The 24,526-nt window shown below is 38.1% G+C and overlaps 1 protein-coding gene across 1 annotated transcript; it reads right to left on the bottom strand.

The window, feature by feature from the left end:
* Positions 1-1,029: 1,029 nt before the first annotated feature.
* CHORDC1 (cysteine and histidine rich domain containing 1) lies at positions 1,030-14,071 on the bottom strand. Its single transcript, XM_031612410.2, has 11 exons — positions 13,917-14,071; positions 9,496-9,545; positions 7,720-7,776; positions 7,109-7,269; positions 6,462-6,562; positions 5,561-5,619; positions 4,431-4,501; positions 4,110-4,215; positions 2,863-2,982; positions 2,277-2,339; positions 1,030-1,756 (listed from the first exon to the last, which is right to left on the bottom strand). The coding sequence occupies exons 1-11, from the start codon at positions 13,978-13,980 to the stop codon at positions 1,613-1,615; spliced, it is 996 nt and encodes a 331-aa protein (XP_031468270.2). The 5' UTR covers positions 13,981-14,071; the 3' UTR covers positions 1,030-1,612.
* Positions 14,072-24,526: the final 10,455 nt, after the last annotated feature.

Here is a 24,526-nt window from a genome sequence, read left to right as displayed (position 1 = left end):
ATGTAAAATTTTGAGCTGGAACTTTTAATTTGGGCCTCCCAGTCGATGAGGAAATGGGTGAAGAAGCATCAAAACACACCACCACTGTGAAGGGCAGTTTATTTGGTAAAGTGTTTGCCACTACTTCAGGGATAAATACTGCTAGAGGCAGAACTGTGGACTCACCTCAAATTATACCTGCTGGAAAACAGAAGTCTTAGAAATCCCTACTTCATTTCAGAATGCTTTTGCTGCATTCCTCATTTCTCTTGGACATCAGGTCAACCAAGGGTAGATAGGGGATGAGTATCAGCATATTTTGTGGTCAACAGAGCTGCTTAAGTTTTAGCACAATGTTATATATTTTGCTTAACTTATACATAAAAACGAGTTCCCCAGCTGCAACCCAGAATTGCTTTTGCAAGCAGAAAAGAAAGCAAGATTAGTGCATGCTTAGGAAAAAGCCTCATCTGTAAAACTATCGTGCTTTCAGAGACAAATCCTAAATGCTGCAGAACTGGAAACAAATGTAAGGTCTAGATTTCTAATTATAGCTTTGCTTTTGCTTCTTCAAAAGAAAAGGTACTTCTAAAATATTTTATTTCAGTGGTACACTTATGATTTGAGACAGACATTTTAACACTTGTTGTTTGTTTCTCCTAAGGCTTGCTATGTAAATTTAGTTCTCAGATCACTCAGGAACAAGAGAAGGCATATCTGAACAAAATAATTTTCCTGAGACAACTACTGTGTACTGCCCTCTCCGATTAGAGACATCCACACTGAAAATATTCAAGATGTTGAACATTGTGGGATAGAACAGAGCATACATTCTAAATATGCTGTGAAATATATACAGTAGTTTGGCAGTTTTACAAATTTGAGGTACTGTTATTCATTTTACCACCCCTTGCCTTTTGCATTTAACAAATCAAAGAGCAAAGGTACAAGAACAAGAAATATCCTCTCTTGTCACCTTTGTTTTTATTTTAATTTGATCTCCTGCATTTATGCTTGAAAAACAGCAAGAGTCAGGAAGTAATGAAGCTCTTATCAAAATACCTTTTATTCCATCCCCTTACAGCCAACAGATATTGAAACAAACATTAGTTCCAGCAGACAAAAATAGAAGTCTACAAGTGTTTTTTAACATTTACTTTCACATGTATTTTTAATATATTATGTGGAATTGCATGGAATTCATCACTTCAAAAAGTCAGGCTTTTTTTCCCTTTAAAACCGTGTGCTTCATAACGAAGAGTTCTGATTCTAACATGTACTACCAAAGAGTCCCAGTTTAAACACAGCATTTGGAAAATTAACACACACTGCAGACTGACAGCACATCTGCTTGCATGGTCAGTGCATAGTAGGTAAGGTTGTAAGCAGAAGGCAATAGCTCTTTTATTTTAAATCCTCATGGATACACTCCAACTAAAATAAATATTCTCATGGGAGCAAGAGCAGAAGAAATAGCTATTACTCTTGAAGTTGACACTTTCATTTGCTGTACATTAGACTTTGTCGTAGAATGGAACAGGATCAAACATTAAAAAAACTATATAAAAATTAAATACTTGATTACAGTAGCAAGTCACCACTTCACAATAGGAAATCTCATCTCTTGGAATTATTATTGATCGGAATTCTCATTTGTTTGTTGGGTGTTGGCTACTGGTAATTCAAGACTTGCCCATAATAGAGGCTCTGCTTTTCGCATAGTAACCTCAATCTTTGTAGCTGTCATGTTCACGTAACTCCTCTTTACATCAATTACCTGAAACAGAAAACATATTTCACACTTGCCTCAAGAAACAAACATTCAGAGGTTTGGAATCAAGTTAGGAAGAATATCTTATCATGAGATCAGCAAATATTTAGATGAAATTCCCTCTTATCTGGACAAAAACAGCTATCGCCCATTCTCAAGCCACAAATGTGTGTCTGGTCATATAATACATGTGACTAATGCACACAGTATGCATACAACATATGTCAAGAGTTTTTTGTAACACAACTATCATATCTAGGATAAGATCTTAGGATACATTGACTTAGAAGGGGTTTCAAGAAGTCACCTCATCTAACCTCCTGCTCTAAGAAGAGTCAAATAGTCACTCAGGGCATTAGCTTTAGATTTTAATTTAATTATTGAATGATATGCAATTGAATTTCTTTCAATAAGCAAAGAAAGCAGGAAAAATAAACAGCTTTTAAAGAGAAGTAATTGAAGGTTTGTGTGTTTTGTTGTGCTTTTTTTTTTTTTTTAAAAACAGAAAAATGATTCTTATACTTACTCCCCATAATTTCACATTGCGATGAAATTCCTTTTCTCCTTCAAATACAATATGGATATTTAACTTAAGAGGAAAAACATAGAAAATTTAGTCAGAATAAGAATATGAAGGACCTCAACTATGTTTAAGTATGCTTAAGTAAAATGTATTACATTAGGACTCAGATCCCACATGAAAAGCGATCAAACTGCCACTCACACACAGAAGTGGAAATACATTCTACCAGACTGTGATACAATACCATAGTGTGTATATAGTAGAAATTGTTGCATTTTGTCCAAAAGAGTAAGAAATCACAGAAACGCCATTTTTAGCACTCCCTAAATATTACTGCCTGTGAAACTGCATGCCATCAAGAACAATACTCAGTTATCTTAAGTCAAACGCAACGAAATTACGAATCCGTAATTATTTACACATATGCCAATGGAAGTCCATTACACTCAGGATTTAATTGCAGAAGTCTAGTTAAAGATTTTTTGCAGCCTTATCAAAGTACAGATGCCTCAACAGGAAGGAAAAAAAAAACGAATTACATGTAAGTAAACACAAGGGTCAAGAATGACATCTTAAGGCAGATACTCACCATTGTGCTATTTGCTTCTACATAGCTCAGATCAGGAACAGAGTTCTTAGCATATATAGAAACAGTCACTTCTCCTCCAGTCTGATGCCAATCATGCCTGCACGGAACTACTTTCTTTCCCTATATAAAGAAAAGGTTATGGAAAAAGATGATTTCAGAAATATTTTTTACAATATTAGGATAAAATCCTGGGCTATTTCAACAGCCAATAAACGTAGCTAGGATATGACTACGTTCTCAGAAGTGCAAAACACTTTTATAAATACTATACACACATATGTGTATATAACTATAATAAATATATGTTCATGATAGAAAATACAGGAATAAAAGAGGGGCACTGTGATGAAATGTAATAAAAATATTTTCTGTTGAATCAACCTCCTTTTCAAGGCTGGAGTTATCCAGCATGTAGCAGTATGGAACATAAAGAAAAAGCCAGAACTCCAAGAAATTTTCATATCGCTGCAAAAAATTAATTCCTCCCTGTTCCCTAATGCATGAAAAAATGAAATAGTAAAAAAAAAAAAAAAAAGAAAAAAATACAAGATCCAAATGAGTAAAAAGATCAATTTAAAAACAAAAAAAAATCTGCAAAGAACAGGCAACTAGAAGTTCATTATCTGAATACAAAAACATTTAATGAATTTCTTAAAATTTGACTAACTACTTTACAAGGCTACTTTCTTGCTTTAGGTTTATCACTTCAAATTTTCTGTTGGTTATTTATGTATCTTAAACTACTGCTTAAATACAAGCGAATCTTAAAAGCAAACAGCAATTTTGTGCTTTACTTTCTCATGCACTTGGAAAGCTGTCATAAAACGAGGTAACAGAATCACATCTTCTGTAATAAATCTTTGCTTTTCTTTTGTTAAGTGACACATTTGCTGCATCAAACTGAATTTACCTCAGCAATTAAGAATATATTAGTAAGAAATTTGTGTTATGGTGCATCCAACAGTAAGCCTTTCTGTGAAAGCTGAATTTGCCAAGAACACTTTTACATTTACACATGCATTAAGGCAAAGAAAGGCAGAAGCATACTTGTGATAGAGTACTATCACAGATCACTTCAAACTCCTTTTCTGTCCTACCATGCTGTGCACAATATCCTACACATTATTTCATAGGTAGTGATACAAAGCAGTTCAACAATAGTAAAAGCTCAAACAACCTATGAACTATGTTTCATTACTGAAAGTTTAGAACAACCAGCTGCATAAGGCAACGTTAATGGTACTCACCGCATCCTTTTTAGTCCATACATGTGTTCCTGTTGTGCAGCCCTCTTGGGCTAAAAACGTATTGAAGTCAGATGTTTTCCTTTTACAGCAGCTCCAGTATTTCATCCTTAAAAATTTGCAAAGAAAGTAATGAAAAAAGGAATCTTTAGGACACTATTGTGGATACTATAGTTCCTTTAAGTAGAATTACCATTAATTTAGTAGATGTTTTTCAGTCATTACTATTTTTGATTGCAAGAAACAAAGTGAGTACAAGACAACATCTATGACAAGAGCAATTGGAGATTAAAGGCTAATTAAAAAATTAAACTGAGTACTAACCCTTCATGAAATATAGGCACGCCAGAATGGTACTGACACACTTCTTCAGTGCTGTGTGGTCCTTGGTATGTCTAGTGAAACAAAGCATGTTACTATTACAGCAAGTTGGACCAAAGTTGAATAAAAATGAAAAAGAAAACAACAAAAAAGAAAACAAAACATAATCCAAAAAAGAACATTGAACAAAATAAGATAAAACTTTCCAGCACTTAATACAAGTCCAATCGGAATTATTATTTTGAAAAGATATCTCCATTCACAAAAGCTTCCCTGGCACACCATGCTTACTAGCTATCTTTGTATTGCTTCAATGGATACAGCATTGGTGTCACTGTTTATGTTCACAAAGGTCACCTGAAAAATACTCTGAAAATTCAGAGAAAGTACTTAAAATAAAGTTGCCATTCATAAAAAACATGGATTCTCAAAAGAAAGTAAATCATATATCTCTGACACTTAATACCACATCAGTTCTTCCTAATACAAACAAGTGAATTACATGAATTCCTCCTCCACCAGAGTTTAAGCTAAGAGCCCACATTTGTCAGATGTACAGTGAATTAACAACTTAAATTTTACTTTTCTGTACATAACAAGGGTAGCAGCAACAAAACTTAACTGTCTGTTTCAATGAGAAAGTAATAAAAAGGCTAATTTCAGTGTTAAAAATGTTTTCTTTGGGGATTCTTTGGGTAGGAAGTACTAAGTGGCAACCTCTGGAAATGCTTCAGGAGAACATACAGGTATGTATGTACATAAAAGCAATTCAAGTGTTAACAATATGTAACTTCTTACCAATATTTTAATTAGCTACCTTTTATTTACCTTACCATTTTAAGGTAAATGCTTCAGTATTCTATGTTTGGTAAGCTTACTAATTAGAAGTTCAGGATGGATAACAAAAAGAAATGAGACCTACTGCATGCACAATACAACATAGCCCATGTATGCAATACTAGTGTATGTTAACAACTGTATATTTGTGTTAAGCCCAGTGGAATTTATCCTATTTCCAGTCAATCTGCAGCAGAAACAACAACAACAAAAAAGAACAAGAAACAAAAAACAGAACAGAACTCTGCATGTAATGGTTTAGGAAGAGGGCATAAAGGTGGAACTGAATGACTTACTTTTGAACAGCCTGCATTTTTACACGGTGTCCCTATCTTGATTTCATCACTGTCCTCCTCTGTAAACAAAATCGTATTGTAGAAAAAAGCAGCTGAAGTTTACAATGTAAAAAACATTTCGCTGCTATTGAGAATTTAAAGGAACTAAGGAGTAGATTACAAAAAAAAAAAAAACAAGCAACTTCAGCATATTACTGAAGTCTTCCAGTCTTCCAGAAGGGTACAAAGAAACAGAAATTATGCTAATATTCCACTAACTTCATTATTTCTGCCTCAGATTTTAGCTTCTATACGTTTACACTGTTTTAAGTGGAAGAAAAAAAATAAGAATAAAAAGGATTGCTGCAATCATACACAAAGAGAAACAATCAGAAGATGCTAATCACTCGTTATATTTGGTTTATAAAGACTAAGACTATAAAAGGTTCCAATTGCTGCCTATAAATAGACACAAGCAAAGAACCTGAATCCAAGTACAAAGAAAAGCTAAATGACAGTTTTTGCTAAAACATAAAAGGGTATAAAATTGCCATAAATGCACACAGATTGAATTCAGCAATTCTACTGTCTCTAAAGGAATTAAATTTGAAGTGATCAGTGAGATAAAAAGAGGAAAAGCAGACAAGGGAGAACCAACCAGTTTTCAGGGGAATGTTACCCGTTATGAGTAAGCAGCTCCAATAATTGCAGTGAGAATGTATTGCTCCTACTACCCAAATTCCCACACTGTTCACATTTAACTTGGATTATAATTCTACAGAAGGAAAGTTATTTCCCAGATTATTGAGAACACAAATAATCCTGTCGAATAACTGCCTTAGAAAGAAACAACAACAAAAAAACTAATTTATTTGTCTGACAGTAAGTATCACATACCTACTTAACTTCCTTATATCCTTACCTTTTTTCTCTTCGTTTTCTGATGAGAGTTTCAGTTTATCTAGTGCTTGCTTCAAGGAAGCTGAAACTTTCAGCTGCAAATTTGTCATTGGCTCATCTGGGCTAAAAAAAAGATCCATGTATTCATGTCAACTTCATGGAAAATAACTTATAAAAGATGACAGTAACTTGTAATCTTGTGATGAGGCCCTTCCTTTCTAATCTCCCTTAAAGTAATAAAACAGATTCCTAGGTGTCCATTCTTACAGATTAGAAATTTCAAATGCCTTTCAACAAGAAATCCTAAATGCTGTACAATAAAAACAAATCAGAGAGACTAAGGAATCTACATACAAACACCTGAATGTGTGTTAAGAATACATGAAACCATAAAAACTACTACAAAACACTTTCTAAGCTACAGAGCTTTACACTGCAATTTTGGTTTGCCATGAAGCTAAATGCTCAGCAATCCAGTGCTACCTTGTCTTAAACAGAATTCTTTTAGCTCACTTTGAAGTTAGAGACAACATAATCACTGCTACCAAAACCAAATTCTTTGGGAATTTTTACACTGTATGAAATGAGTAACACTTAATAATCAAACAAGCTTTAATTTGATAAATCAACCACAAATTTGGGAAAGAAAAGGGGTTTTGTATACAATACCTTGGTCTTTTAATTGTTTCAAGTGGTTTCGGTGCTTGAATGATGTGTTCCTGAAATTTGGGTTTCAGTTCAGCTAGCTCTTTTCGCTCAGTGGTACTTTTGACATCTGGTTTAACAGGCTCAGGAGGTTTCTCACTATTATGGAGACCCTTCGTACAGCCCTGTCAGGAAAAGCATATGTTTTTATGCTTATACATAAATGCAGTTTACACACTTATCAAAAACTGCAGCAAGTTTTTGTATATCTTCAGATTCATCTTCCATTTCAGCCCACGTATAACATTGGCCATAAAGGTAATCCTACAACTATGACAGAAAATACCTTCATTTGGATGCACTTTAAAGAAAAAATACATATTTTTCACGGTTAAGGAAAAAAAACCTTCATTCCTACCAAGTGTAAATAAGTTTTGATAAAACAAAGTACGTCTATTAAAGCTTGAAACATAAGATGCAGCTACAACTTTAGAGCAAGAAAAGCAGTGTATCCAAGATTTAAGATAGCTGTAAAACAAGTGAGCAAACTTTAAATATGTAAGCAGATGTACCACTTGATATTTATCACTGTGATTTGACAAGTGTAATAACTGTAAATAAACATGAATACATACCACGATGCTTAAGAAGTCAGAGAAGTCTGTTGTTCTTCTCTTACAGCATGACCAACCCTATAAACAGTTTGGAACAAAAATAGAACAAGTGTGATTACCCTATTTAGCTGCAGCTTCTGAAAGACCAGTTCTATTCTTTTACAAGATGGGACAATATTTTCAATCCCCTGCATTTTTAGAAGCCAAGGACAGCTGTTCCATCTGCCATTTCTACTTCACTCACGTTGCCTTAATCAGAGAATTCACAGAACATTTCCATGACAAGTTAGGTGTCAACTCCATATGAGAGAAAGCAGAAACGTTACTTCAACCCTTAAGTTAACATTTGAGAAGTTTTAAACTTGAGACTACGTTCACCTGTGGCAAAAGATACGGGCCAGCTTTATAAAATGAATAGACTTTCTTTCTAGTCAGATCTCGCAAGTACTCATTTCCCCCCACAGTTCTGGATATCTGCACTGCAGATATACTTTCCCACCACACTGAGAGCTGAAGCAGTGAGGCACTGGCTCACTGTCCAAGTAGATGGTTTGAAAATATTCTTGAAATATTCACTATTTACACAGTCCAAGAGGTAAAAGGTTAACCCCTGCTCACTTGGATTACCTACAATCCACGTCAGGAAGAAAACCTAGAAAATTATGATAAATTTAATTAGGCCTAGAGTTAAGAAAGCAAGGGTGAGAGGGAAGAAGCTGAACCATGCTCATTTAAGAGAAAGCAAACACAGCCTTTTGAAGTGTCTTTATAATTTTTGTCCTTGTAATTATGTGAAAGTCTTAAGCACCGTACTATGAGTACAGTTACAACCCTATTTAGACTATGGCAGTTTATTTTCTATAACTATACTGTACTGCACAGCAAAATCACCATCAGCTCACAGAAAACGTGCTACCCAGCACACAAGTACCTCCATGTACTCCAAACCACCACATGGCTGGACATTGATGAGACATACTGCCAGCAGAAGCAGTTTCTAAATACCATGAAAAACTGCCTGCCCCACAGTTAAATAACAGTTCCAAATCCTAAGAAAGGCCACTTATGCTTCATCTGTATTAGTGTTTTGAACAGTGATGGGTCCTAGACACTAGATTCCTGACCTGCTGAATGGTTAAAAAGTATTTTCAATACTGTTTTGGCCTACCTATGCAGTTCTCTGTCAAATAATTCCCAACAGGCATTCTGTATATATCGAGTAGATCCTGAAGCAGGAAAACAGTTTAACAGAATGAATGTGGGCTATGCAGTTGGCCAAAGCACACACAGCCATCACAGATATATTTAATTCATTACTGAAGATTTATCCTCAGAACACTGTTACACCAGAGGCACGGGTGAGCAGTCCCAACTTAACCAACGTATCAGGTTATCAGGTTAACATAATGCAATTATTTTCTACAGTAGACAAATGTCACACTCATGTTAGTGCTCTAGTCATATAAGAGTGCATGCAGCTGGTCTAAATTCCGAGCAAATTAACCAACAGAGTAAGATACCTCTCAATACCTCCAGAGATCTATTCATAGGACCTAATTAAACTGTTAAGAGTCAAATAATAGGAACACAAGGCATGCGGACTTGTATGACATTTAAACCATATGGATACAGTTTTAAGCTTCTTCTGCAGCTTTGTGGAATTTCATGGAGTTGCTCAAAAATGATGGACCAGACAGAGAGACTGACAGTCTTTGAAAAAGAGAAAGAGGAAAAGAAGTACACTATTTTACATATATGGAAAAAAGGTGAGACTTAAAAAGGCATTTGCATACTCACTTTGAGAGCATCATGAAAGACTGGCACACCTGGATGATACGTGCATGAATCTAGGAGAAAATGGCCATTATTAATATCAGGCATACCAAGAATTCTTGTCTGTTTGATCACAAACATACAAGCACTATGAGTTCACTGAATCAAGTATCTTGTTCTTACATCACTGCTTGTGGTCTCCTAGGTTGTTTGAGGTCATGAAGTCAAAGGCCAATCTTCAACATTCAGAATTTAGTTCTGTCAATACTATCAATTGCTACTAGGTTCTGCACAGACACGATGCTAAAATACCTCTTCCATTAACTGAACTGTGGATATTCATAGATATTTATCAACATTACAGTTTTTATGTAGCAACTGTTCCTTTTTACTTAATATATGTAGTTTTCAAGCATAATATAATTGCCTTCATTATGTACCATTTCTGACATATACTGTCTGAATAGTGACATCAAAAACAATATGTGAAATACCAGCTACCTTCTAGCCTTTAAAGCAATTTGGTTTTTTATTTCTAATTTTTGTAGAAACAGCTAAAATTAAAAATGACACAAACAGTAACACTTTTTTTTATAAGCCTCCATAAAACACAAGTTTGTGCACTAGCACATTTCAAATAATAATAAGATGAGCAACACACAACTTTACTAATACTCTGCTTACATATTTTAAGTGGACTATCAACAAATCACTATGTTTCATATATGTATATATAAATACATGGATTTTGAAGAACTTTTTTCACTTGCTTAGTATCTTCTTTTATAATATACTCAGTGCTTAAGTCTCAAGCACTAATGTTTTCAGACAGACACATTGCCTTAAGATGGTATTGCTTACCTCAGTCAAAAGGAACACGTTTTAAGACTAATGTCCTAATGTTTTAGGACATTACTCCTTCAGCAAAACTTACATATCCTTAAATTACCACCAATACTTTCAGCTTCAGGATGAAAAGATAATGCTAATAAAGCTTCCAAGAATAAAAGAAAATACATTTATTTTGTACAAAGAGCTCAGGGCTTCACTGTTTAGTTTTCTTTTACTTAAAAAATAAAGGGTGCTCTTTTCCAAATTTATGAAAGCATGCCATCACAAGCATCATGGTAGCAGAACTAAGCTATCTGCATCTCAGATTATTTCTGAATGAAAAGATGTAAATTACAATTTCTGACCCCTGAAAAGTACATGAGCTGAAAAGACAGAGATGCTATTAATTAGTGCTATGTTTCTCAAGACTTAGAGACGATTCTAGAAACCACTCAGGGGCAGCTATCCCTCACATATCAGACAAGCATCTCTTTGTCCACCTGGCCAAGCCCAGTCTTTTCTCCTTGCTTTCTCAAGCCCCCTTGGCAGGCAGTACATTATGGAGAAACAACAACCCACTCTCTGCTGCTATCTCATGATTGCCATGTGCGCACAACAACAGAAGTTCAGAGGCAAGCAGCTCTACAGTGCTTTAAGAAGAGGCAATGGCACTTTAAGTCGGACCATTCTGTGCATCAGAGAACAGAAGAACATCCCACGTTACCATTCGTACTGAGACCAGCAACACTTGTCTAACTGAAAGTTTACATTCATAAAAAGTATCCTATATCAGATTAGCAGGGAGAAGAAGGGATCAGGGCACACATTAGCAGTCACTGGAACAGGTGAAAGTATGATCTTTGTATGAGTTCAGCTTCCAGCCTTTGGGTGCTATTCAACATTTTTTCAACTCAACTCACCTCTCCACTGCTGTTAATACCTCTCCTTAAAAACAAAACAAAACAAAAAATACCCAAACAATGTTTTTCAAAGCAATTACTATTTCTCAAATCATTTCTGTAGATGCAAGTACCACAAACTGTCATTTTTCTATAAATGAAAATCTGATACCCAAATCAATTCCAGTCTACCAGTGCACACACTGTTGTCTGCTATAACCTTACTGCTACATCCCTGCTTACCCATTCTTATACTTCTTGTTATATGGCAAAAGTAGAAAACAGTAAAGGTGGTCCAAACTTAAAGGTTATTACGATGGAATCCTGCTGAATTCTTGATTGCAAAGAGAGGTATGTCTACATATAACTTACAAACTGATCTGCTGCCCTGTGGAAGCACTCCAATGCTTCACAAGTTATGCTTTACAGCATAGGGTGTAAAGGGAGGGTGCTGGTTCCACTTAATTTCTCAGTGTTGGAATAAAATGTAGTGATCCTCAGTGATTCTGTGTGATAACATGAAAAATACTCTATGTGAAGAGCTTATGAACAGCTCACAAAGAAAGATTCAGGCTGAGAAACAGAATGGATCAGAGGGTGCACTTTAAAGTAACAGAGTTTGAATAGTGGAAACCAAAGTTAAACAAAGTTGAAAGGTCAGATAAATTCCAAAAATCGAGGCTATCACTGCTTTCAACTCTACCTCACCCCACCTCAGGAATATGTAAAGTAAGTTTTCACCAGCTCTATGATCATGTTGATCCTGTAGGTGCAACACCAACACCCTTGACAAATGAACTAAGTCCTTCTGTTCTGGCAACAAACCAAATAAAATTGCATTAACAAAGATTCTAATTGTGGCCTAAAACAAAGCGTTGCAGTGAAGTGAGGAAACTGAGACAAACATATGTGTACACCTTCAACCTCTTTGTGAGCACCACCTTTCCAACTATAGATAAGCAGGACTGATTTCAAACCTATACAGAAGTATTACATTACACTATTGTATTAGTGGCAAAATTGGACCTGGTATTGAAATGGATTAGAAATGTCCAGATGGTCATTAATTCCTAGAGAAATAAACTAAAACTCTACTGCCCCATTTGGAAGCTAAGTTCTACATCCAACGCCGCTCTCTAAGTGTATGGATGTAGCTAGTTGTTACCGTATCTGAAATGCATGTTCAATTTGTACCTTGCTAGGCATGCCACAAATGATTTCATAACTGTATTCAGTCATACCTGTGTAGTCACACCTTTAATGCTTTCCCTCAGGCTGTTTTTTCTGCCTCTCCTTAAGAGGCACTGCGTCCTTTGTGTCAGCCAGTTGCCACCTGATCATTTTTTTTGAAACAATGGCAGCTTCTACAGAAAATACATGCACATTACATCAGCTCTCTGATTCTAAAGAGAATATTAAAGGCCTCTTACATCAATCATTGCTGTGGGATATCTATTCTGTAGGCTGAAATTGTGATACATCCATAACAGCTTTGAGGCGTGTGGGCCTCATCTTCTATATTTGTTGGGAAAAAAAAAATATATAAAAACGTTCTCATAACTATGGATCCTAAGCTTAAGTGATAGATTATATCAATATAAAGCTTATCAAAGATCACAAGAATACATATTTTGGTGTTTAATATGTGTTTCACTTAATCCCTACAGTATTTAAGACTTAAATGATCTCCCCAGCTCTAAAACACTTAAAGCTGGCAGATAAATACTGCTAGACAGGGTCTTAGATGCCTAAGTAGCCATCGCCCTATTGATCTTAGTGAAGTTTAGTGATGCTGAAAACTCTAATTACTCTCCTTCAGCAAAACATGTTAGACCTGGTCTTCTAAAGTACTCTTGAAAAACCACATTTATCATCAGAACTGCTTAGGCTAGGACACAGGAACTGAATAAACTTCATTGTAGGAAGCTGTCTCTCACAATCAAAGCATCACAGAGTTAGCATAGGGCCACGTCCATCAGGTCTGGTCCACTCCAACTTATATCACATCAGGAAACACAGTGAAAAACTGTTGTTACAACAATGAGAACAGGTCATAAAGACCTAATGACAGTTTCTGATATAGGAAAACCTAGCTAAACCCTATCTACTTTGCCTTTTGAGATGAGCTGGGGTAGGATAGGATTTCTGAATGGCAGCATTCCAAAACTGTGTGTCCACTTTTGCTGTTCCTAACATCAGCAAGTCTTACACAAGGTGCTGCCCCTCTCTTTAGAGATACTTATCTCAGAACAATAACATTTTACGCAGTGATTTCTTAGTCACGGAGCACACACGTGTCAGATCGCATCAGCCGACTTCTAAACTCGTGCATCGCGCTAGAAATTACGCTAACGCAAAAGGCCCATCCTAGAAATTAATCCTCGCAAATCAGACGAGCGCAAAGCTTGCTGAGAACTGCAGCCGGTCGGACAGGGGGCAGCCCGATATGATGGGAGGCAGCCAGCCCACACCAGGACACTGGAACGGATGGGCTTTAAGGTCCCTTCCCACCCAAGCCGGCAGGACAGGCACTCGCTGGCAGCACCCAGGCGGGCAGCCGGGCTGTGGGCTCAGCGCTGTGGGCTCAGCCGCAGCTCGGCCGCCCTTCGCCGTCCAGTCAACCTGCGGCCGGGTCCTGCCCCGTCACAGCCCGCTGCCGGCACCCCGGCTCCTTCAGGTCCCCGCGCCGTGACGGACCCCCCGCCCCGTCCTCACCCTCCGTGTTGGTCTCGGGGTCGAAGCGCTGGCCGCAGCCCCGGTTGTAGCACAGCAAAGACATGGCGGCGTTCCGGGGAGCCGAGGAGAGCAGCGGCACCGCGGCGAAACGGGATGCGGCAACCGGAAGCCGGAGGGTGGGGGGGGGGGGCGGCGCGGCGGAAGGAGTCGGCCGCAGCCTTCCGGAAGCTTCACGAAGCTTCGGGGGAAGGGGAGAGAGACCGGCAGTCACTGCGCATGTGCAGCCGCGCAGCGCGGGAGCAGTGAGCGCTGAAGGGAAGCCAAAGAGCCAGGCGCGCCGTGACGGGGCGCATGCGCACGGCGGGGCCCGAGGTGGGCGGGGCGCATGCGCGTGGCGTGGCGGGAAGGCTGTGAGGGGTGGCGGCTGGGCTTTGTCCGCAGCGGCTTGGATGGGAGATGATTAGTGTAGGGATGCTGTCAAATGGCTGCGCTCCTCTGTGATTAGGAGACACGCAGGAACCGGTCTGAGGCTGATTCCGTCATGGGACTCGGCTTCTGGTGGTTTAATTATGTTTGAGGGTTGCATAGTCACCTCAGAAGTATATATGAAGATGTGGCAATTAGAGCTTTGGTTGTTAGGTGTCTGGTATGTGGGCACTCGGTTTAGAAAACGTGTAGTAGGGATCACCTGCTTTGTGCTGAAATGAGAACAATTGCATCTGGAATTTAGAGTTCTTACTACAGATAGGATTGTTCTGCTGAGTGCTGCTGTCAGCTGTTGGCCCTGTGGCTTCTTTAATGTGTCACAGCAGCGATAACATTTCTATGGGGAAATACAAACAGGCTTTTTCTAACTTAATATCTGCTACACAGTTTTTAACTGGAAATGCTGAGTTCATAATGTGAGGTTATAAGGTGTGTGACATCCTAAAGCAGATGTGCTTTTTGCAAAAGACATTTCCTTAAAGGATGTGAAAAAAAGACCATCAGGAGATTTCTTCCAATGTATCTACCAACTGGAAGTTAATATCAGGTGTGCTCTATTCACAGAATCACAGAATGGCCAGGGTTGGAAGGGACCTTGAGGATCATGAATCTCCAACCCCCCTGCCACATGCAGGGTCACCAACCTCCGCACTTAATACCAGACCAGGCTGCCCAGGGCCCCATCCAGCCTGGCCTTGAACACCTCCAGGGACGGAGCATCCACAACCTCTCTGGGCAGCCTGTTCCAGCACCTCACCACTCATAGTAAAGAACTTCCCCCTGACATCCAACCTAAATCTTCCCTCCCTCAACTTAAAACATTCACTTCATTATATATCATACCTGACGCAGGTATTTGGTAGAGCCATCAAGACCAAGAGGTTGCTTCAACTCTTAGTCAAAATAAAGCTCCCACGGAGGCTTGTCATAGGATAAACTGCTTTGAACCAAGCAGAAGAAAAAAAAAAAACTCTTGCTGTTTAGCAGAACCTTTTAATATAAGGTGTGGTAATAACAATTTACAAAGGAATGAGTAAGAATATAATTAAGTCTTACGTTTTCTTATTCATATTGAAAACATTTCAATTGTTTCTGTTTGTTGGATAGCTAGTTTACAAGGAGAAGATTGATGGGAACGTACAGAATCACAGAATGGCCAAGGATCATTAAGTTCCAACTCCCTTCCACAGGCAGGGCCACCAACCTCCACATTTAATACTAGACCAGGCTGCCCGGGACCCCATCCAACCTGGCCTTGAACACCTCATACAGCAGAATTGAATTAAGGACATTTGTATTGTTGTCTTAGGGCCAAGAATTGTTCTTAAATCTTGAAATTAACTTTAAACAGTGTCAACAAAAGTAACACAGAATAAAAATCTAATTTACATCTGCAGAATAAATGTGCTCTTCCCGTGTCTGGTTGTTTTTTAACCATTGTGTGCATCATGCTTCTGTTTGAGAAAGAACCAATTTCTTTCATTCCTGTCCTGAGAATATTTGGGGAACAATTCAGAAACATAATGATTCTGACATTATGTTTGCTGGATTAAGCAGTAGCATTTTCCTTGCCTTAGTAATGGATTTTGTTATAAACACTAACAAACAAAAGATGAAGGGAGAAAAATGAAGTAGAAAATCCATAGCTCCCCAGAAGTATCATGTGGTGCTATTCCATTCTTAGTTGCTACTTCAGTGGCATAGAAATCTGCTCATAGATTTTCCAGAAGGAAATCCATTGGAAATATGTTTGTTTCACAGTTCAAAATTTTGTGTTGTATCACATTAAAAAAATATATATATTTTTTGTTACCGACTTTCACATACACTTAATCTGTGAAGGTTACCAAGCTCTATCAGTCTTCTCTGTACGTAGTGTTAAAGAGACTCCGTTTTTCTGTTTCCCAGAACAGCATACAAGTGAATACTGTTTTGCAATTAAGTGGGTCCTTTGAAGTTGCCTATCCCCTGCCCACATGAAGCACTACAGTTTGCAGCACGCAATGATCATCTCACAGAGCTGGGTGTAACTTCAAAGGGCAGTTTCAATGCTTAGAGGAAGGCATAAGAGATTTTGAATCCACTTTTGAAAATTCAGAGAGTAAACTGTTCACATAAGATTTAGACTTCATCGTATGTGTATGACACTACATTTTAAAAGCTTTGTTTATGATTGTGGAATATTTATCGTGTAGAAACCTTTGTTTTTAGCAGATTTGAAATGATACTCAATATCTTTTCAATGTTTTTGGATCCCCAGCGTTTAAAACATTCAAAGTCTATATATAATTTTTGATGAATTTTATCCTTTGATTTACAAAGTCTTCCAAACTGTTACAATGTCTTTAATGACTGACTGTTATTTGTTTTTGTGAGAATCCTTATTGGAGAAGAAGTGAATGATTCAAGTGTTAATATAATTTTTTTCTTTTCTTTTTTTACAGCAAGAACTATTTTATATTTCTTTCCTCAGAAATTCTATACTAAAAAAAAAAATTGGAAGCAGTGTTCTATAGTGAACAGATACACGCATGTGAAAGTACTGCTGCTCTGGAGTTGTAACAGCATTTAAGTAGACTTCCAAAATGGGTGCCAGTCCATACTGACAGTAAGAACACAACTTCTTTTGCTGATCGAAGTTGGTGACAAAATAGGAGAATTGTTCTGATAATGGAGATTCCTGAAGTAATTCTAGAGATTGGTCAGACTTGATCATTGTATAGTCCCATGGAAAACTGCTCTTCTAGATACAGAGTCAATGAAATTAATGAAAAGGAGTATGAAAAATCAATATCTGGAAAGGGCAGCTATACATCATCTGCTTTCCAGAAACAATGCACATTCTTAAGAGTAGTGATTGATCTATGGAATACATTTCCAAGGATTGCTATTTTTCCATCACTGGAAATTTTGAAATAATGCTTGGCTTTTTATGATACGTATTTGTTTTATATGTATGTGCATGAGACAGAGTGTCTTTCAAGCACAGATTATCTATCCTGAGTTGGAAGGGAGCATCGGGGATAATTGAGTTAGGATTTGCTCCAGGAAAAAACTGTGTTTTGTTACTGTGGGGATCAAACTAGATGAACAAACAGTGAAAAACAGTTTGTGTTGTGGTGGAGGAAATAAATCTCTTCTTCCCAGAGAAAACCCTTTTTAATTTGGGAAAGATTGAAGTGTCAGCAACACATTCATTGTGACGGTATTTTTTTCTCTTTCTCAGTCCTTTCTGCTTTCACCAAAGTGGAAGTTAGAGTGAACTAGTACCACAAGAAATGTGCATTCATTCCTTGTTTGCAGTGCTACTGCCCATCTGTGTTGCTGAGAAGCCATGAAATATGTTTTCTTACTAGCTCCTGGAGGTGACCACTGTCATTTATGTAAAGCATTCTCATCTTTACATCCAACTACTGTGGGGTATGCTGTATTGTTCTTAACATTCACATTCCTAAAACCTATGCTTCAATATTTTATGACTTGGTAGCTAAGTTTTCATTTCAAGACATTCTGTACCAAGTAGAAAGCCTCTACCAAGTCTGTATTTGCTGCTTCAGAACAAGCAGGTGTGTGAAATGAACAGAACACGTGAGCAGAAGATGTTATTGAATTGTCAAAGGATAGATTGCAAAGTGGTACTTTCTCACAGACTGCCTTAGGTAGACAGAAATGTCTATTTATTGTGTTTGATGCTTGAAAATGCATCATTAGGTCTATCATGTTTTAGTAAAGTTATCCTCTGTCAGCTGCCACTGCAAGGTAGCTTGTCAAGATTTCCCACATCGATCCCTTGGACGCTGAATGCTTTCCATGTAGCCTGACATGCTGTATGTGTTTTTGGGCTATTAGCAGAAGCTTTTGTGTCTCTCTTTGAGCTTTGAGATTCCCTCTGCCAAAATTCACCCTGGATATCTAGTAGTCAAAGTTGTCCCATCACATACATACTTTATGGAACACATACAGAATTGCGTTTGAAGCAACAGCATTTCACTGCAAACGTGAATCTGTAAAGAAAAGGAGTACTTCATTTAACTTCTCAAAATGCAGAAGCTGTTATTTTACTATAGTATTTTACTATTTCTTTTCTGGAAGAGCATTGAGTCTTGCTGTCTGCAAGCCAGGACATCATTCACACAGAATTGCTAATCCCAGGGCTTCCCCAAACCCTAGAGTACACCAGTTCTGGGAGGGGAGTGATTGTCAAGGCTCTACCTCCAGATAGTGACAGAACAAGAAAATGTCTTTAAACTGGAAGAGAGGAGATTTAGACTAGATATTAGAAATAAATCATTTACTGTGAGAGTGGTGAGACACTTGAACAGGTTGCCCAGTGAGGTTGTGGATGTCCCCTCCCTGGAAACATTCAAGGCCAGGCTGGATGGGGCTGTGAGCAACCTGGTCTAGAGGGAGGCGTCCCTGCCTATAGAAGGGGGTTGGAGCTAGATGATCTTAAAGGTACCTTCCAACCCAAAGCATTCTACGCTTCTATGATAGATCTGCTGCTGTGGGTAATGCCTGAATGTTCTAGCTTCTCGTTAGTGGCAGTGTGCAATTTGGCCTCCCTCAGCTTCCTTGGAACAGACAAGGAACTCTGGAAATTTAAAAGGAATTTAAGGAGTCCAGGACAGTCAGGGCAGGGAGCTCTGTTTCAGATCTGGAAATATGAAAACTAAAAACAATTAAAAAAAATCCTTTCTTCAGGTAACTTAGGGGAGGTTTAAAATAAGATGTAAATCCCTGAAAAACTAACAGAGTCACAAGCCTGCAGAGCTTGCAATACACTGTCCAGTTCAACTGAACATTGTCAGATATGATGGGCAGAACATTTGAAAATGTCACATCTCAGAGAGAAACAGAACAACTGGCTTTCAAGCCTTTTTCCTTCTTTTCTGTGATTGCTGTTGCTAACATTTTTTAAATGCCAGTTTTTCCCAGGAGGTAAGAGATTAAAGTGCACCCACTTCTAATAATCCACCTGAACTCTTGCTGCTAAAAGATGGCCTGAATTTGAGTAGATGCTTCATTAAAGCTTGCCACCTGCCTTTTATATCTGGCTTTGCTGGCTTGCCTTTTGATTTTAAGAATTCATTTAAGGTGGAATTTTCAAAGATGTCATCTAAGTAACCTAGATGCCTGCATCTCATTTTGAGAGACGCTTAGACAGTTATGGCTGGATTCTCAAGGGGTCTTTGAAATCTAAAAAACATGATTTTTTAATCAGTTTTCACTGGTCTGCTTTCAGGAGCTGGAAATTTCTTTATTGAATTCAGTAGGATATGGGTTAAGTACAAATAATGCAGTGATGCTTCATTTGTTTTTTTCTAAGCCTCAGTTGCACAGTGGAACCTCTTTGATGCAATCTCTACCTTTCTTTACAGCCGTTATGTAGAGTAGTGCTTTGAAATAACTTCCAATGGTACATATATTGTAATGATCTTTTTCATCCTTCCTGCAGCTGAAACAAGGATGGAATACAACAGGACCTACGAATATTTAAAAAATACAACTCCCTAGATGGGAGAAAGTACTCAGATAAGTCATGTACGTGTAAGTACACATAGTGTGCTAGTGCTGTGACCCAAAGGAATTTGAAAATAAAAGTGTTGGATTAGATGAATACTTGTGGGAGAGAAAACAAAACAAAACAGCGCCACAACAATAAAGATATTAAGATCAGATATTAAAAGCGTGTTCACTTCAACATGTTCAGTATAACATGTTGAAGTGTATAACCAAAATCCATGGTTGAGCTTCCGCTATCTCCAAGTATTTGTCTTTTTCCCTTCTTTTGCTAGAAGGAAGTAATGTGCACAACTAATGTTTTTGTGGATGATGATGGGGGGTAAGGGTTCAAGCCACCTTTTTCAGCAATAGGGGAGGCTTATATTAGATGAAGAGACCTGGTCTTCGTTCTGGAAAATTCTAAGCTTTACTCTGTATTCTTTGCTTATGTTTTCAGTCCCATTTGGTCAGTATTGCCAGACTCAGACATTCAAGGTGCTCCCCTGGACAGCTCCCCGGGTCCAACACTGTTTTAGGTCATTTAAAGTATTGAAATACTGAGTTCTCTTCATCGTCAAAATTATTGCTACAGGTGTTACTTTTGGGGGGTATATTTCCTATTTATATATTAAAGAAAATGGGGCAGTATTGTGTTAAGCATGCAGATTGAAGAAACAGTAGATGCATTATGAACTCTTTGTGCTGGTTAAATAAGCGCTAAGTATTTCTGGCAGCCAGAAGGTGGTAGCAGAATCCTCTCTAACAGCTCTGAATTGTGTTCCAGCAGGCATTCTCAATACAAAGTGATTTTGAAATGCAGTTCAGAAAACATATTTTTTCTAGTGGCAGGAACAAATAGCATTGACACTTTTTTTCGTTTGGCAGCATTGTTCAGTAGAAAAGTGTCTGCTCTTATCCCTGAGATGTCATGCATTGGGAATGTATGTGGGATCTGTTACTTGTTTTTTGTCTGTGGGTTTGTTTTTTTTTTCTTTACAATTGTAATTAAGGTTTCTACAGACTTTTTAATGCCAAAAGAAGTCATTTGCAGGCTGACATGACAATGTACATGTTGTATGTCGTAGTATTGCAAGACTGGAAGATGTCAGTACTATGAGATGACCAGACAGTGTATTATTCCCACCCAGAGGAACTCTTTAGTTGTTTCCAGTTTTCCATTCTTCCAGATACCAGCACAAAGGCAGAGAGCATCCCCAAGGGCTGGGGCTGATGCTACATTACACTCTCAGCATTCTTAACAACTATTACACTTTGAAGATGTGAGGTCTAACTCTTACTATTGTTTTATTGTTTTGTGATGGATTTGTGATACTCATGTGACCCACTGATAAATCACTCACTGTGCAGTCATTTGTATATCACCAGAAACACACTGCATCACTGAGAGAAATGAGTGAGGAATTCAGGCTCAGGAACACAGCCTCCCCTTCATTTCCTTCTGAAGCACTGTATCACTGCTCTGGTGATGCTCAGTCCTCCTGTGCAGACTTCTTTAAGAAACTGTTCTCTATCTTAGATATAGTTTCTATGGTAACTACGTGTTTGTTTTTTTTTTTTTTGTTTCTTTTTGTTTGTTTGTTTGTTTTTTTAAACTTAATGGACAGTTTGGAGATGGAGGGAGCAGAGTTTTAATGTGACATTGGGAATGCAGTGATGAAATAAGCTGGAAAAACAAAGTATTCTGTATTTGATCAATTTATCAGTAAACTGAAAAAGCACTTCAAGAGAGCATCAGTCTCCCTACCTGGCTTATAAGACAAGCAGCTCAGAGCTGCCAGAACTGTAGAGGAAAGCAAAAAAGAAGAAGCCCAAAGCAAGTCCTGCCACTGCTAAAATTTTGCAGCTAGCAGTCTTTTAGAATTGGACGCTTTTTACAGTGCCTGCAGGTTTCATTGTTTCCTCCTGCCAAAGTTCTGACAGAGAAAAGTATTCAGCAAAGGTTACAACAACAGAGTGTTATTTCATTGTTCTCCTCTCCTCATTTCCTGTTCTTCACAGTATAAATACAAAACTGTTTGTGGTAGTGTCTGTGGGGCAGTATGTATTGGAGCCTCAACAATTATAGTGATAAAGAGACTGGATGAGCTGATTAAGAAGGCAGCAAACAATTGCAGGAGATGTAAATAATGGATAGATACAGCTATGGATATTGATACAGGGATACAAAGAAGAGTTAAAAAGAACCTACGTGTATATACAACATAGAAAACATATAAAGATATTTAGATCATCTGTTTTGCATGTACGCAGGGAAGGCATACTCAGAGGGTAGAGGGTGCTTTAGGCAAAAAATTAGGTGTTACCTACAGAAGAATTGGCTGTGGATTGAAAAGACTGATGGCAGTTTTGCCAACAACCCTGTTTTATTTATTTATTTATTTTTTTAATGTTGATGCTATAACTGATACTGGGATAAACCAAAAGAAAACTTAGACAGAGAAAATAAATGCTTTTATGATTAAAAAGGGACTTGATTTAATCTTATTTAGAGATCTGAATGAGCTGATGTGAAGGAAAAGACGCTGTTGATGCAGTGCTCAATTGTTGTTTTTTTTTTTTAATTTATTTTTTAATCAATACTGATAAAAAAAATGCATTATCCTCATGTTTCTTTACAGTATAGGGGAAAAGAGACCACATTAATCAAAAGTATTTTGCAAATTAGTTCAGCATAATACTGCATAGTGCAGTGACTGAACTTTCCCTCATATGTACAGAATACAAAAGTAGAATTTCTACATAGGTGCAAATGAATATTTTAGAAATAATATATATATTCTTTATCTCCAAGTCTTTGAGAAGTGTTCATGAAACCCAGAGATATTCCCAATTGCTTTAAATTGGTACTTGGCATCTCCTTTGAGATTTTTGAAGGTTATTTTCTCTTCATGTAGTGCTGAATGACTACTTGCTGAAAAACGGAGGTTCTTTTAAGATGTTTTGTGTCAGACACCAAATTAATTGGGGTACCTGAACTCTATTAGTCATCTGAAACATCTTGGTCTGTATTTTCTGCTCCTACTGACTTATTAATGTGGTTGTGTCAAGAGTGTAAGAGGGCAGAGAAGAAAATGTCAGTGCAGTTATTTGCAGCTAATGCTTCCATCTGGAGAGAAAGGAGCACTGCTAGTCTTGCAAAGAGGATAGAATGCACAAACGTTCTGTAGAGTAAGATTCCTAGAAATAAACTGAAAACCCTATTCCAGTAAAGTGTGGGAAAGACCATAGGAGAAAAAAAAATTACTATACCTATCTTTAGTTATGAAAAGGTTAGGCGTGTAATATCAGCCAGCCCTTATACTATCCTTGTAGTCTGTGGAAGGAGGAAGCAGCACTTTTATAATGATTTCTCCTATTTGGTTTTGATACATGCTCAGGAAGGCAAAGCTTGTATCAAACCCTTTGAAATTTTGCTCTGCTGTTGATGGTGAGAGACCAAGCGAGGCATGAGGAGGCCCAATGCTACTTTTACTCCACACTGGTCTTATTTCTCTTTATCTTATAGCACTGATGAAAGTGAAATCTGTAGCCTGTGTCTATTTAACTGTAAATAAATGGATGTGTCAGTCAGTGAGAAATTTTCAAAAGAAGTAGGAAAGCTGTGCAATTGATCATATGTAACAAGTATGGGAAAGTAAGCTCTGAAACTGCTGATGCCGATCATGTTGTCAGGCATGAGTAATTAGAAGAAGGACTGGCAAAACCAGGGTGTGTGTAATTTAAGCTACCTGGCTGGACTTGCAGTTCTCCAAAGCAAGATGCAAGTAGTCCTGTGTCTTTCTTGTTAAGACTAAATCCGTAATAAAAATAATGAGTTATTGCATAAAATATATGAGCAGGCAATCAAGTACTAAATATCCAGAACAAAGTGTTGAAAGTACCATTTGTGGATGATACCACATTAAGTGGGAATGTTGGTCTGCTTGAGGGTAGGAAGACTTTGCATAGAGATGTGGATAGGCTGCATCAGTGGGTGGATCTAATTGTGTGGCATTCAGCAAATGCTTGGTGCTGCTCTTGGATCTCAACTACCCCAAGCAGCACTACAGGCTCGGAGAACGGAGGCTGGCAGAAAAGGACCTGGAGCTGCTGGTCGACAGCTGGCTGAACACAGGTCAGCAGTGTGCCCAGGTGGCCAAGAAGGCTGATGGCATCCTTGTCTGCATCTGAAATGGTGTGACCCCAGAGCTTGGGAACAGATTGTCCCCTTGTTTGTACGTGGCACTGCTGATACGCACCTCCAGTTCTGTGCTCAGGTTTGGGCCCCTCCCTACAAGAAGAATATGAATTTGCAAAGTAGAACAGAACTGGTGAAGGTACCAGAAAAGAAGAGTTATGAGGAGTGTCACAGGGAACTGGGGCTGTTTAATCTGAAGAAGAGGAGACTGAGGGGAGACCTCGTTGCTCTGTACAACTACTTGAAAGGAGATTGCAGTGAGTAGGATGTCAATCTCTCCTCACGTGACAAGTGATAGGACACAAGGAGTTGATCTCCAGTGGTGCCAAGGAGAATTTCTTCACAGAGGGGATGGCTAGGCTTTGGAACAGGATGGGAGATGTGTGGATGTGACCTAAGGGACGTGATGTAGTCATGGGACTTGGTAGGTCATGTTGATGATCTTGAAGGTATTTTTCAAACT

This window comes from Phasianus colchicus, chromosome 1, assembly GCF_987193195.1.
Source record: "Phasianus colchicus chromosome 1, bPhaCol1.hap1.1, whole genome shotgun sequence".
In the NCBI taxonomy this organism is placed as follows: domain Eukaryota; kingdom Metazoa; phylum Chordata; class Aves; order Galliformes; family Phasianidae; genus Phasianus; species Phasianus colchicus.
The sequence above is the reverse complement of the archived record's forward strand: the minus strand, read 5'-3'. Positions and strand labels throughout refer to the sequence as shown.

Coding starts and splice junctions, on each gene's coding strand:
- CHORDC1 (XM_031612410.2), bottom strand. CDS start 13,980: ATGTCTTTGCTGTGCTACAACCGGGGCTGCGGCCAGCGCTTCGACCCC. Junction 4,502..5,560: donor AAAATGCAGGCTGTTCAAAA/GTAAGTCATTCA, acceptor TTGTTTCACTAG/ACATACCAAGGACCACACAG. Junction 2,983..4,109: donor TATGGACTAAAAAGGATGCG/GTGAGTACCATT, acceptor TTCTTTATATAG/GGAAAGAAAGTAGTTCCGTG.